The sequence below is a fragment of the Aotus nancymaae genome, unplaced genomic scaffold (genome assembly GCF_030222135.1).
Source record: "Aotus nancymaae isolate 86718 unplaced genomic scaffold, 86718_ANA_hifiasm-v0.15.2.pri h1tg000062l, whole genome shotgun sequence".
NCBI classification, from domain to species: Eukaryota; Metazoa; Chordata; class Mammalia; order Primates; family Aotidae; genus Aotus; species Aotus nancymaae.
In genome coordinates, this window is record NW_026988476.1 from 23146880 (window position 1) to 23161477 (window position 14598).

The following is a 14598-nucleotide window of genomic DNA, read 5'->3' on the forward strand; positions in this document are numbered from 1 at the left end:
AGTGCATTATTTTGTCTGTAGTTTGGTATATATTTCAAAAATATAAGAAAAACATAATTTATTCAGTATTATCATACCAAAAAAATTAATAATTCTTAATTTCAACAAATATGTAGTTCAGTGGTCCTATTTTCCTAGATGGACTATAACTATTTATTTTAGAATTACATTAAAATTTTTTTTACACTTGTTTAAATTGAGCTCTAAATACAGTCCATGCACTGCAATTGGAAGACATGTCTCTACTACAGGCTACTTTCTCTATTTTACTTTGTAAAGGCATACCTTGTTTTACATATTCAGTTTTTAAAAAATTGCACTCTGCAGATACCACCTTTTTCTCCACCTTTTAAAAACTGAAGGTCTGTGGCAACCTTGTATGGAGCAAGTCTATTAGTGCCATTTTCCCAACAGCATGTGCTCACTCTGTGTCTCTGTGTCACATTTTGTAATCCTCACAGTATTTCAAACTTGTTCATTATTACTACATCTACTATGGTGAACTGCACCTGTATAAGATGAGCTTAATTGATAAATGTATGTTGTCCGACTGTTCCACTGACCAGCTATTCCCCAACCTTACTCCTGCTCCAAGGGCTTCCCTATTATCCCTGAAACACAACAATATTGAGATTACAGCACTTAAGAATTCCATACTGGCCTCTAGGTGTTCAAGTGAAAGGAAGAATTGCATATCTCTCACTTCAAATCAGTAACCAGAAATAACTGAGCTTAGTGAGGGAGGCATGTCAAAAGTCAGGCACGCCAAAAGCTGGACCTCTTGTACCAGTTGGCCAATCTGTGAATGCAAAGGAAAAGTTCTTGAAAGAAATTAAAAGTACTATTCCAATGAACACAAATGATAAGAAAACGAAAAAGCCTTATTGTTAAGGAGACAGTTTTAGTGGTCTGGATAGAAGATCAAAACAGCTACAACTTTCCCTTTAAGCCAAAGCCTAATTCAGAGCAAAGGCTTAACTCTTTTCAATTCTAAAAGGCTGAGAGAGGCAAAGAAACTATAGAAGAAAAGTTTGAAGCTAGCAGGTTAGTGCATGAGATTCAAGGAAAGAAGCTGTCTCTGTAACATAAAAGTGCAAGGTAAGTAGTAATGTAGAAGCTGTAGCAAGTTATCCAGAAGATCTAGCCAAGATAATCAATGAAGGTTGCTACACTAAACAACATATTCTCAATGTAGACAAAAAAGCCTTCTAACAGAAAAAGATGCCTAGGACTTTCACAGCTAGAGAGGAAGAAGTCAATGCCTGGCTTCAAATTTTCAAAGGACAGACTGACTCTCTTGTAAAGAGCTAATGCAGTTGTTAACTTGGAAGTTGAGGCCAACGCTCACTGACCATCCTAAATATTGCAGCGCCCTTAAAAATTATGCTAAATCTACTGTACCTATGCTCTATAAATGGAACAACAAAGCCTGAATAGCAGCACATCTTTTTTACAGCATGGCTTACTGAATACTTTAAGGCCTATTGTTGAGACCTACTGCTCAGAATAAAAAATATTCATTTCAAATGATTACTGCCCATTGACAATATACCTGGTCACTCAAGAGCTCTGATGGAGATGTACAAATAGATAAATGTTGTTTCCACACCTGCTAACACAGTATTCACTCTGCAGCCCATGGATCAAGGAGTAAATTTGACTTTCAAGCCTTACATTTAAGAAACAAATTTTATAATGCTCTGGCTGCTATAGATAGTGGATGAATCTGGGCAAAGTAAACTGAAAATATACTGGGAAGAATGCCAATAAGAACATTTGTGATTCAGTGATTCATGAGGGGTGATAATGTCAACATTCCAGAAGTTTGGAAGAAATGGATTCCAACCCTCATAAATGACTTTGAGGGGCTCAAGACTTCAGTGAGGAAGTTAACTACAGATGTATTGGAAATAGCAAGAGAACTAAAATAAGAAGAGTGTGAATATGTAACTGAATTGCTGCAACTTCATAAGAAAACTTCAGTGGATGAGTAGTTGCTTCTTATGGATAAACAGTTTCTTGAGATGGACTCTACTCTTGGTAAAGATCTGAATATTGTTGAAATGACAACAAAGAATTCAGAATAAGCCATAAACTTAGTTGACAAAGCAGTGGCAGGGTTTGAGAGGATTGATTCAAAATTTGAAATTCCATAGTGGGTAAAATGCTCTCAAACTGCATTGAATGGTACAGATAAATCTTTCATGAAAGGAAGAACCAATCGATGTGACTAACTTCACTGTTGTCTTAGTTTAAGAAATTGTCACACCCACCCCAAACTTTGGCAACTACCATCCCAATCAGTCGGCAGCCATCAACATAGAGGCAAGACCCTTCAACAGCAAAAAGTTGCTGTGAACTCACTGAAGCCTCAGATAATCATTAGCAGTGTTTAGCAGTACAGCACTTTAAAAGTAAGAAATGTACATTTATTTTTAAGGACATAATGCTATCACATACTTAATAAGAATCACATACTTAATAATGTTTACAATGTAGGGTAAACATAACTTTCATATGCACTGAGAAGTCAAGTTGTGCAACTCAATTATGACATCTGCTTTATTGCAATGGTATGGAACCAAACCCACAATATCTTTGAGGTATACCTGTAATTTTTTGTGTATGTGTCCTATAGAGTTACTCAGAGTCTGATCTTCACTCACTGCATCCCTATGGTGTTATTTACATGTTCTTTGTCCCGTTTTCTATAATTTGGTAGTTATAGGGGCTTCATCGGATTTAAGCTCTGTTTTGGTGAAACTACTACTCCATACGTACATAGGTACATAAAACTCTTTTCTCTTTTTGGTGATGATAGTGGTTACTGATGATCATTGTTGAAACCCATTAGTTTATCATGGTGGCAAAAGTGCCTTTTAAATTCCATCACTCTTCATTTGTTTATAAGCTTATACTTCTGGAAAGAGAAATTTCCTTACATTAAATATTTACCTACAGTGAGGTATAACCAAACAGTTTTTGCATGAATTGAGGCACAGATAATCCAGAAAAGGTAGGATAAATGGTTAATTCTTCCTTTTTATTAACAGTTTTCAAAATAACAAGTCATTAGGTTTTATACATTTTGATGTCACTACTAATGCATAGATTTAAGCATATTTGATGCATATACACTATAGTTATTATCCTTACCAAGACTCAAATTGTCTCCTATTTTAGGTCTGTGAATATCTTCAAGTTGGCTTCTGAGTGCTTTTGAAACAACTTCACTAGTTTTTTTTTTAAACAAATGTGGCTTTTAGTATATTCAAAGAGTTATGCAACTCTCACCATTATCTAATTTCATAACACTTTCATCACCCCAGAAAGAAACACCATGCCCATTAGCAGTCACTCTTTATCCCTCCTCCTCCCACCCACTGGCACCCACTAATCTACTTTCAGCAGATTTGCCTATTTTGAACATTTTGTATAAATAGAATCATACAATATGGGGCCTTTTTGTGTCTGGCTTTTCAGTTAATGTAATGTTTTCAAGTCTCATCTATGTTGCATCATAAATCAGTACTTCACTGCTTTTCACTGTTGAATAGTATTTCATTATATAAATATGCCACTTTTGTTTAACCACTCATCAGTTGATGGATGTTTGGGTTGCTTTCATTTTTCGGCTACCATAAATAATGCTCCTATGAACATTCTTTAGTGAGTTTTTGTGGACATACATTTTCAAATCTCTTGGGTACGCATATAGGAGTGACAATGCTGGCTCATATACTAACTTCCTTTAACTTTTTGAAGAACTACCAAACTCTCCAAAGCAGCTGTACTACTTTCTAATTTCACCAGCAACATGTAAGGGTTGCGGTTTTTCTTCATCCTAGCTAATACTTGTTAATTTCCATCTTTTTGGTAAGAGTTATCCTAGTGGGTATAAAGTGGTACCTTTAAAGTTGTAGTGTTCGAGGTCACATCTCTCTAATAATTAAAGATGCTGAGCATCTTTTCATGAGATTATTGGCCATTTTATATCCTATTTTAACAAATGTCTACTCAAATCCTTTATCCATTTAAAAAACTGGGTTCTGCCTTTTAAAAAAATTGTTGGGTTGTAAGAATACTTTATATATCCTGGACCTACGCCTTTATCAGATATGTGATTTGCTAATATTTTCTCCCCATTCTGAGGGTTGTCTTCATTTTTTCAGTGTCCTTTGATGAACTAAAGGACTTTCTACTTACAATGTCATGTCATCTGCAAACAGAGAGAGTTTTATCTCTTCCATTCTAACGGAGATGCCTTTTATTTCTTTTCTTGCTTAATTGCCCTGGCTGAAATGTACAGTACAAGGCTGAACAGAAGTGGTGAGAGTGCATACCCTTGTCTTGTTCCTGATCTCAGGGAGCAGCTTTCAGTCTTTCACTATTAAAGAATAAGTTTAGCCACAGGCTTTTTGTAGATGCCCTTTACCAGCTTTAGAAAGTTGCCTTCTGTTTCTAATTTCCTAAGGGCTTTTATTATTAAAGTATGTTGAGATTTTCTCAAATGCCTTTTCCATATCTGAAAATCACAGAGCATTTTCTCCCCCTTCATTCTATTCATGTGGTGGATACCTTGATTAAAAAAAAATGTTGACCCAATCTTACATTCCTGGGAAAAATCCCACTTAGTCATGGTATATGATCATTTATGTATGTTGCTATATTCAGTTTGTTGGCATTTCATTGAGGATTTCTGTGGTCGGTACTCAGTAAGGGATATCGGTATACAGTTTTCTTTTCTTCATGATACTTTCATTGGTTTTTAGTATCAGGGTAATACTGGCTTCATTTTTTTGGAGAGTTTGTAGAGAAGTGGTGCTAATTCTTCTCTATGTTTTTTAAGAGATAGGATCTTACTATGTTGTCCAGGCTGAAGAGCAGTGGCTATTCACTGGAACAGTTGTGTACTACAGACTGAAACTCCTGTGCTCAAGCAATTCCTCCTGCCTCAGCCTCCCATGGGGCAGAGACTGCAGGCACATGACAATGCACCCAGCTGAATTCTTCTTATGTCTGGTAGAATTAACCAGTGCAATCTTCTGGTCCTGAGCTTTTGTTGTTTTAGTGGGAAGTTTTTTGATTAATTCAAATGCTTTACTTGTTATAGGTCTACTGAGACTTTCTATTTCTTACTCATTACCTAGTTTGTGTCTGTCTTGGAAAGTGAACAGTTTTGGTAGTTTGTTTGTTTCTGGAAATTTGCCCATTTCATCCAGGTGACATACTTTGTTAGCATAGAATTGTGCATAGTATTCCCATATAATCCTTTTTATTTCTGTAAGGTTGGTAGTAATAATGTTCCCTCTTTTGTTTTTGATTTTAGTAATTTGAATCTTCTTTTTCTCTTGTTTGGTCTAGTTAAAAGGTTCTCAACTTTGTGGATCTTTCCAAAGAACCAGAGTAATACATAGAGAGCTTCCTTATTTTATTTTACAACTGCGCACTACTCCATTATATAGATAATAGCTGTAGTTGATAATAGCTGTAGTTGATCAACTCGTCTCTCACTGATGAACGTTTGAGTAGTTTCCTACGTGATGCTGCAATCAAAAGGCTTGCGCATGTTTCTTTTATTTTTGATGATATTTTTTGGGATAGAGTCCTAGAAGTAGGCTTTCAGGGTCAAAGGATAAATACATATGTAATTTTGATAGATACTGCCATATACTCTTTTTCATTGCATTCCATCAGTTGTACGGGAACATTTATTACCTACAGCCTGGCCAAAAGAGCATATTGTCAAATTTTGGACTTTTGCTAATCTGATAGTTAAGAAATAACATCTGGCTGGGTGTGATGGCTCACGCCTGTAATCCTAGCACTTTGGGAGGCCGAGGCAGGTGGATCACTTGAGGTCAGGAGTCTGAGACCAGCCTGGCTAACATGGTGAAATCCGGACTCTACTAAAAAAATACAAAAATTAGTGGAGTGTGGTGGTGTGCATCTGTAGTCCTAGCTATTTGGGAGGCTGAGGCAGGAGAATCACTTGAACCCAGGAGGTGGAGGCTGCAGTGAGCTGAGACTGCACCACTGCACTCCAGGTCTGGGTAACAGAGCAAAACTCTCTCTCTCAAACAGAGAAAAAAAAAAAAAAAAAAAAAAAAAAAGACACCTGTCATGGTTAAGAGCCATTTCCTTTTCTGGGAACTAGCGCATATATCTTTAGCCCATTTTCCTTTAAGGTGGTTGAACATATTTTTATTTTTAGGATGATTTTACATATTAAGGATACTCCATCTATGATATTAGTTGAAAATATTTTCTTTCAGCTCACCTTATTTTTTTCTTTGCAACATGTTTTTTTTTTTCTGGACAATATAATATTTATCAATATGTTTCCTTATTTCTTCTGGATCAAGTCATAGAATAGTTTTTTCTATTCCCAAGTTCTAGAAGAATTCAAACTCTCCTTCAAAAAATCCCTAATACTTGTATAATTTCATTTCTTTCCCTTTTCCATTTTTTTAAAGAGATGAGGTCTTGTTATGCTGCCCCAGCTGAAGTGTAGTGGCTATTTGTTAAGTGTGGAACATAGAGCACTTCAGCCTCAAACTCCTGGGCTCAGGTAATTCTCCTGCTTTAGCTCTCAAGTAGCTAGGACTATAGGCACGTGTTACCATGTCCTGGTTTCATTTCTTTCACTTAAATGTGATCCAACTGAAATTTAACCTTGTGTGAGAAATGGATCCAATTCAATTTTTTTCCATATGCAAATCTATTTATCCCAATAGTACTTGTTGAAAAGTCTACCTTCCTCCATTTTCAGTATATTTTAAAAGGCATTACATTATAATTATGTTTATTGATTGCATATCCCCAAAGTCGGCATTTTAAGAAGCCAAAATAGATTCTACTTTGCCAAAATAAAAGATGTGCTTCCTTTATCATCACTGAAAATAAAATGATAGCCAAAACTTTATACTTGAAGGCAGGATCACTTTATTACCCACAGAGTCTAACATCAGATACTCAAGTAATGGTCACAGAAACATTTTTAAAGTTTCTTTGCCATCTTTTCAAATGTTCAGTCTTAACAAATATGAGTATATGCAAGAAAGAAGATATTTTAAAATTTCTAATATTTTTCTACCCACTCATTCAATTTTGATGGCTGTACAGTTCTTATATATTTCATTGTGATATAGTAATTAGGAAGCGGTACATGTGCTGCTGTTTGAATTTACACACAAAAGTGTTCATTTAGATTAGCGGCTCTCGACCATGGACAATTTTGTACTTCGAGGGACATTTGGCAATGTTTGGAGATATTTTTGATTGTAACAATTAAGGGTTTTATTTGCATCAAGTGAGAAAAGGCTAGGGATACTCTTAACATCTTACAACGTACAGGCCAGTTGTCATAACAAAAAGTTATCCAGTCAAAAATGTCAATAGCGATGTGGCTGGGAAACCCTAATTTTGAGTTCTAAACTCAGAAAGACTGTATCTGCTTAAAACGCTGTTTTTCCTAAAGCAAATCTATACAATCCTTCACAGAATCACTATCATAGTTCTCAGATGATCACAAACTTGTTTGATCACAATCAAACAGGTATGTCTACCGAATCATCTGGAGTACTGGAGTGACTGTTAAAAAAAAGGAAAAGATGGAAAGAAAAATGAAAAAATAGTGAGGGAAGGAGAAGGGAAAGGAGGGGTTGGGGAAGAGAGGAAGAGGAAAACAGGGAGAGGGAGAGGGAAGAGAGAAAGGTAGATATGTTCTGGCTATATGCCCAAATCTGCCTTACTAAAATAGTAAAATCTATTTCTTAAATATATTGTAAGAACCACTGAGACCAACAGGGGACAGAGAAAATTAAAAAATATTATATTCAGACAATGACCTATTACCGTGCTGTTATGCATGCACAAAAACCATGATTTCAGTCCTGTTACAAATTTATTTCAACTTCAGTGTTCTCTGACTAATCAATGCTTACCTTATATTGTAAGAAGAGAAGATAGAGAATAATGGCATTTAAGAATTACTGTACAACTGAGGATCATTAAATAGCTGTGAAAAATAAGTCTTCATAATTCCTCTCAGAAAAAAATCATAAACTAATTGATTTTAAGAAAATATATGTGTGGTATAAATATAGAAAAAATGGGAAAAAAATATAAATAGAAAATCATGAACAGTGATCTCCAAGATATATATATTCTTTAAAGAGATGAGGTCAGCCAGGTGCGGTGGCTCACACCTGTAATCCCAGCGCTTTGAGAAGCCAAGGCGGGAGGACCACTTGAAGTCAGGAGTTTGAGACCAACCTAATCAATATGGTGAAATTCTGCCTCTACTAAAAATACAAAAATTAGCCAGGCGTGGTAGTATGTGACTGTAGTCTCAACTACTAGGGAGGCTGAGACACGAGAACTGCTTGAACCTGGGAGGTAGAGGCTGCAGTGAGCCGAGATTGCACCATTGCACTATAGCCTGGGTGAGACAGCGAGACTCTGTCTCAAAAAAAAAAAAAAAATAAGGTGTTGCTTCATTGCCCAACGCTGCCTGTGAGCACTGGCTACTCACAGGCATGATCATAGCACACCACAGCCTTGAACTCCTGGGCTCACGCAATCCAAAATACATTTTTGAAACAAACGAACAAAAACAAGGTCCAGAAGTGTACAGCATGCACCTTTTGTGTAGAAAAAAATTTGTACATGCCTAAAGAAAATCTAGAAGACTATAAACTGGGACACAAGGACAAAGGATAATGAGGGAAGATGGGGACAGAAATGAGAATCAGCCTTTTTACTCTACATTTTAGTATTTTGTGAACTAAGTGAATGTATTTCCTGTTCAAAAAAATAAGTTTTGTTGATATTCTTGTCTGCTATTGTTTGTTTTCCCATTTTTTTCTGCACTTGTGGGTTTATGCCTTTTTGCTGTTTAAAAATCTTTTTTTATATCATGTTCAATGAGGTTTCAGGAGAGAATAAGATAAGCTCATGTGTTCAACCTACTGTGTTTAACTGAAAACCTCTTTATATTCTTCTAAAATTATAGCTTTATGGCTAATTTAGGGCATTAGATATACAAGTTCTATGAAGAGTTCCCTTGTAATAAAACTCCACAAAAAGGAAATTCAATTGTATTTAAAATGTTTTCCACTTATCCCTTTTAGTAAACTAATTCTGACATTCCCAGAAGTTGTCTAAAAATTTGCTGCTCAGTCTACGTAAGTAGTAAACATATTTTTCTGGAACAAAGGTGATTAAAACTAGTTTGAACTAATCATTAGCATGTTCGCTAAAATAAGGTCAAGAAGGAAAACTCTCCATTTCCAGGAATCTCAGGCATGATTTAAAGAAATCCTCGGAGAACAAAAGGCTGTCAAATCAATCACAAGTACACACAGGCTTCAGGATGGAACTGGGAAGGATGAAGTTAACTTTACTTTCTGTAAAGGCCTGAACGTTGAACTTAGGAATGACAGAAAGCAGGGAAATGGTAAGAAATCCTATGAATTTTCCTATCTTTTACTGTGCAGAATTCCTTTTTATATGATTATTTTCCCTCAATTACTAAGTTATGTGTAGAATTTTCCATCAAATTAGCCCATCCATGAAGACATGATAGAATCCTCCCTGTAGTGGACACTTGATTGTTTTTTCTTCTTTTTTTTTTTGAGCCTCATTGAATTCATTCATCCTACTTCCAATAATAGCTCTTAATTTTTATCTGTGGCTCTAGGTCTCCTTATAGTAAGATGACGTCAACTTCCACCTGATTCTAGCTTGGGAATATAACAAGTTTAGCCAATCATACCCTGCATGGCCACATGCATAGATTCGGGAAGTTGGATGCAACATCATTTGTAACTGAAATGCACAGACTAGCTGGGACTTTTGGGAAAAAAGATTCAGTCTTTTTTCTTGAATTTGAACTCAAGATTATATAAATCACATTTGGAATCAAAGATGTGTGAGAATGGCTTCAAAATGAAGGCGACAGAGCAGATAAAAACTGGATTTTTGATGACTTGTTTGGCAATATTACTCCTAGACTCCTCAGTTTTATGAGTTACTAAATCCTGCTTTTGGCTTAAACCTTTTTGGGTTAGGATTTCCCTAACTTGTACTCCAAGAAATCAAACTGATACCTTCTTATTTATCAATGGCTCCAGAGAGAATATGCAAGTAAACCTAGTCCCCAGGTTCCTAGATATCCAAGCAAAGTATCTGCACACTAACATAAAAATATAAACATGATGGGAAATAATATATAACTCAACAGAAAGTAAAATCAGTATCAGAGGAAAGAGATTCCTGTAATATAAGCCATGGAGACTGAAAGAATCAGGGTGGTCTGGCACTATCAGACAAGGTTCTTTCTTTAAAAAGTTGAATTGTATTTTTACCTTAATCCATTAGCTGGCATTAAGAGATGTTACAATAAAAAGTAAAATAAAACTCAGCATTGCATCATTATCACAGAGGTGTTGCTGAGGACATACTTCCTAGTATCATACACTGTTTGCTTTATAAGGACTCAAGTAAGCCTTTATAAGTCTCAGAATCAAATAAACTGGGCTTGTCAACAACATACTTGTTCTCATGACATTATCTATAACTGACCATATTTTTCTCTACACTGGTTGCTAGCTCAGAGCCAAATCTGTGGTGGAACCCTTAACCCTAACGTGCCCTTTTAACAAAGTCCTTAATGTTTTTCAAACATGCAAATATCACATGTATCCCTAAAAAATCTTAAGAAGTTTTAGGATAAAGCTGAATATAAATAAACTAATGAGGTAAATAACCTGTCTGGTGTGTTGGTAAATAATCCACTGTTTTCCACAGAAAATTCAGAGTTCAGTTTCCTTTTGGTAGCAATAGGTTAAGCTGCTAACTGGCTAATTCTTAGCCTTTTTAGAGTTGTTCAACTTTGCAGTATTCTTGGTTTCTGAAGTTCGGAGAGTAAGACATAACTTAAAACTAGATCTTTTCCTTGCTTTCAACTTTAGATTATAAAGTTAACTTAACATATTAGATTAAAAAAGGCTTCCTTAATCCTTCTTCTCCATACTGTGGGGAGAAAAATCAAACATCATCATCATCCTGTAGATATAATCTTTTTCAAAATTTGGTCCAGATACTTGATCTATGACTTAAGAAATATAAGAATAGCTGGCACTGGAGGAACATGCACTGGAATTAGTATACTGTTAATATTTCTTATACCCTGGATGAAAGTGTGGATTCTAGACTAGATATAGAATGTATTTGTCAAAGAACTTACATGGCTGTGTTTTTGATAATTCTTCCTTGGTCCATTTTCTGCCCAATGCCATGCACAACAAATACAATATGGGTAGTCTGTGATGGCTTGTCTTCTAATGTGGCTTCTTCTACATAGCCTCTATGAAGTCTGGTCCCACTACTTGATGCTGCAAAAAAAATTATAATTCTAAGTTTACTATTTAATCTGAGAAACAGCATTTTCCACAATAAGTTTAAAGAAAAAAAAAAGGAATATTATGAAAAAATTTCACTGGCTGTGGGGGAGGAAATAAAAACTGTAAGATGGTATATATTGACCAGCTCTGACATGAAGTGAACTGGACACAACACCAAAGCCAGGAACCATAGAGAGAAATAAATGGAAGGAAAGATGGACAAACTGAATATATAAAAATTTAAAACTTCTATAAGAAAATATTAGGAACAAAGAAATGGCAAACTGGGAAAAAATACGCAAAATACAACACATAATTACTTAAGTATACGAAGAGAGCTTACTAACAGAAAAGTAAAGACGACCATTCAAATAGCAAAATAGGCTAAAGTTATGCAAGGTAATTCAGAAAATAAATACAATTAACAAATGTAAAGCTATTCAAGCACATTTACTATTCATGAAATTCAAATTTTAAAATAGGATATTAAAATCTTATCAAACTTTAAAATTCTTTTTAAATTTATTTTTTGATAATGCTCTAGATCTTCCCCAGGTATCATTCTCTCTTTTCTTTCATTTAGTCAAACTTTTCTCAAGAGTTGTCAGGCCAGGTACCATATAGTTCAAGCCTGTAAATCCCAAAGCTTTGGGAGGCCAAGGTGAGAGGATGGCTTGAGCCCAAAAATTTGAGACTAGTCTGGACAACATAAGGAGATCCTGTTTCTACAATATAAAAAAAAATTAGTGCGGCATAGTGATGCATGCCTGGGGCATAGTGATGCATGCCTGTAATCCTAGCTACTGAGGAGGCTGAGCTGGGAGGATTGCTTGAGCCCAGGAATTAGTTCCAGGTTATGGTATGCTATGATTACACCACCGCACTCAAGCCTGGGGGACAGAATGAGACCCCAACTTAAAAAAAAAAAAAAAAAGAGTTGTCTATTCTCATTGCTTCCATTGCCTCACCTTCCACTTAAGCTTCAACCCCTGCCTATCTGGCTTCTGCCCCATCAATCCATCTAAGTCACCAATGACCTGCAGGTCACTAAATATGATGTAAAATTTTCAGTCCTCATCTTCCTTGACACTATATTTCAACTGCCACGTTTTAGGTTTAGCAGCTTTTGTGCTTTTAGAAGTATAAAAGGTATTTATTAACCTTGTCAAATCATTCTAAGTATATAATTATTACTTAATGAATACATGTCAATGCAACCAACTTAATAAAAGTTTCATTTACAAAGGAACCTGTCACTAAATTTAATATATTTAAAATAAACTAAAAATGAATATGAATAGTCTATTTTGAATATTTAAAAAAAAGTCAGATTCCCAAAATGTTGATAAGCTATAGTAATATTTAACAATTACCTTTAGAAAATCCCAGTTTTTGGGTAACTGTTCTTGCAATTTTAGATGTTGTTGCATCACTATAAAGATATACTTCATCCACACTGTGCCAGTCCACATGATTTCGACTCAACTTGAAACTATGCATAGCTATTGCAAAAAGGAAAAGCTAATTTGAAGGTCTCCAAGACAAACTTTATTTGTGTGAAAAATTATAACACTCAGATTTTTTTAAGTCAATGTTATCTAACAAACTTAGATATGGAACTCAGTTCAATAAAACACTATTTCACATAAAAAAGTTATACGATGCAATTAATGGGTAGGGACTTCATTTTACAAATGATTAATCCTGCTACAGGGAATGACAACTTTTTAAAACACTGAGTGACTTAACTATCATAATTTTAAACTCTAATACACAGTTTCTATGTGTTCTGGTAATTAAACAACTCTTTCCCAGGGGATCTGGCTAACTCCTCATTAGGTCTAAGGCATATATACATATACCTCAAGCCCTCAATAGCTTTGACATAGCAACTAAACTTCTATTTCTTCTGATTTTACTAAAAATATCAAAAGATCTGTAAAAATTTTACTAAATGCTAGACAAAGTGAGATTCAGAGGAAAAAAATTACCTTTAAACTGGGAAGAGAATAATCTATTAGAAAATGATTTTCTAATCATTTTTTCTAATCCAAAATTCCATAGTAATTTTGGAATGGATAGTAAAGCCAACTATTACTGGATATTGTTCATCACAGCAGAAATCAAAAACTGAAAGATGTTTTTGTAATATAAAATTAAGGAAATGTTTTTCTATCATGATGTTCAAATCAGTACTCTTAGCTGGGTATAATGGCTCATGCCTGTAATCCCAGCACTGGAAGGTTGAGGCAGGAGGACTGCTTGAGCAGCAACAATATTGAGACCCCTCTCTGTGAAGAAGAAAAAAAAAAACCCTCAAAAATTAGCTAGGTATGGTGGTATGTGCTTGTGGTTCCAGCTACTTGGGAGACTGAGGCAGGAGGATCACTTGAAGCATGAGGATTGCTTGAGCCCGGGTGGTCCAGCCTGCAATGAGCTATGATCATGCCACTGCACTCTAGCCTGGGCAACACAGAGAGAGAGAGCCTGTCTCAAAAAAAAAAAAAAAAAAAACAAACAGTATCGGGGTATGCTTGGTGAAAATGAGGCCTTAAAAAAAACCTCCAAACCTGTATTCTTTAGGAATTCATAAGCCTCAGGAGCCAGGGACTGTGTGTTGACCATTTCTTATATCCCTAGTACCAAACAGAATGTCTTATCACAGTGTCTGGCACATACCACAAATTCATCAATGCTTGTGGAAGCAGTGAAGAAATTGATATGACATAGCTATCAATTCACAAAACACAATTCTTATGTTACGAGGGCCTTAAGCTTTTCCTTTATATATCTGGTATATAGGTAGGAAAAATTAACATACCCATCTTCAGAAAGCCAAGTACCTTCAAATCACTATGCTTGATTTATTTTCTTAAAATTCTTTCAAGGCAAAATATTACTTCCCATTTTACTTACAAAAACACAGAGGTACAAAGAGATAAAGTGACTTGCCACAGAGTTAGCTACTGGCAGAGTCTAACTCTTCTGATTTAAAGATGGGCTGAAAATAACCTCAAGCTAAATATAAAAGATATAGCTCTGGTTAAGATCTATGATCTTAAGACATTTTTATAAAAACCTATTCCCTACTGGGATACAAGTACATTAGAGGAATTGTACTTCTTAGTTATATTAAATATGCAATTTCAAAAATTTATGAAAAACCAATTTATATTTTACTTACCTGCTA

The 14598-nt window shown here is 35.3% G+C and overlaps 1 protein-coding gene across 3 annotated transcripts in view; it reads right to left on the reverse strand.

Moving 5' to 3' along the window:
* DDHD1 (DDHD domain containing 1) overlaps positions 1-14598 on the reverse strand; it is a 104273-nt gene that overhangs the window by 36977 nt on the left and 52698 nt on the right. For all 3 annotated transcript variants that reach the window (XM_012451028.2, XM_012451029.3, XM_012451030.2), the window contains 2 exons: positions 12782-12910; positions 11252-11399 (listed from right to left, as the gene is read on the reverse strand). In XM_012451028.2, the coding sequence (XP_012306451.2) occupies positions 11252-11399; positions 12782-12910 (277 nt within the window). The remainder of the gene's footprint in view (positions 1-11251; positions 11400-12781; positions 12911-14598) is intronic.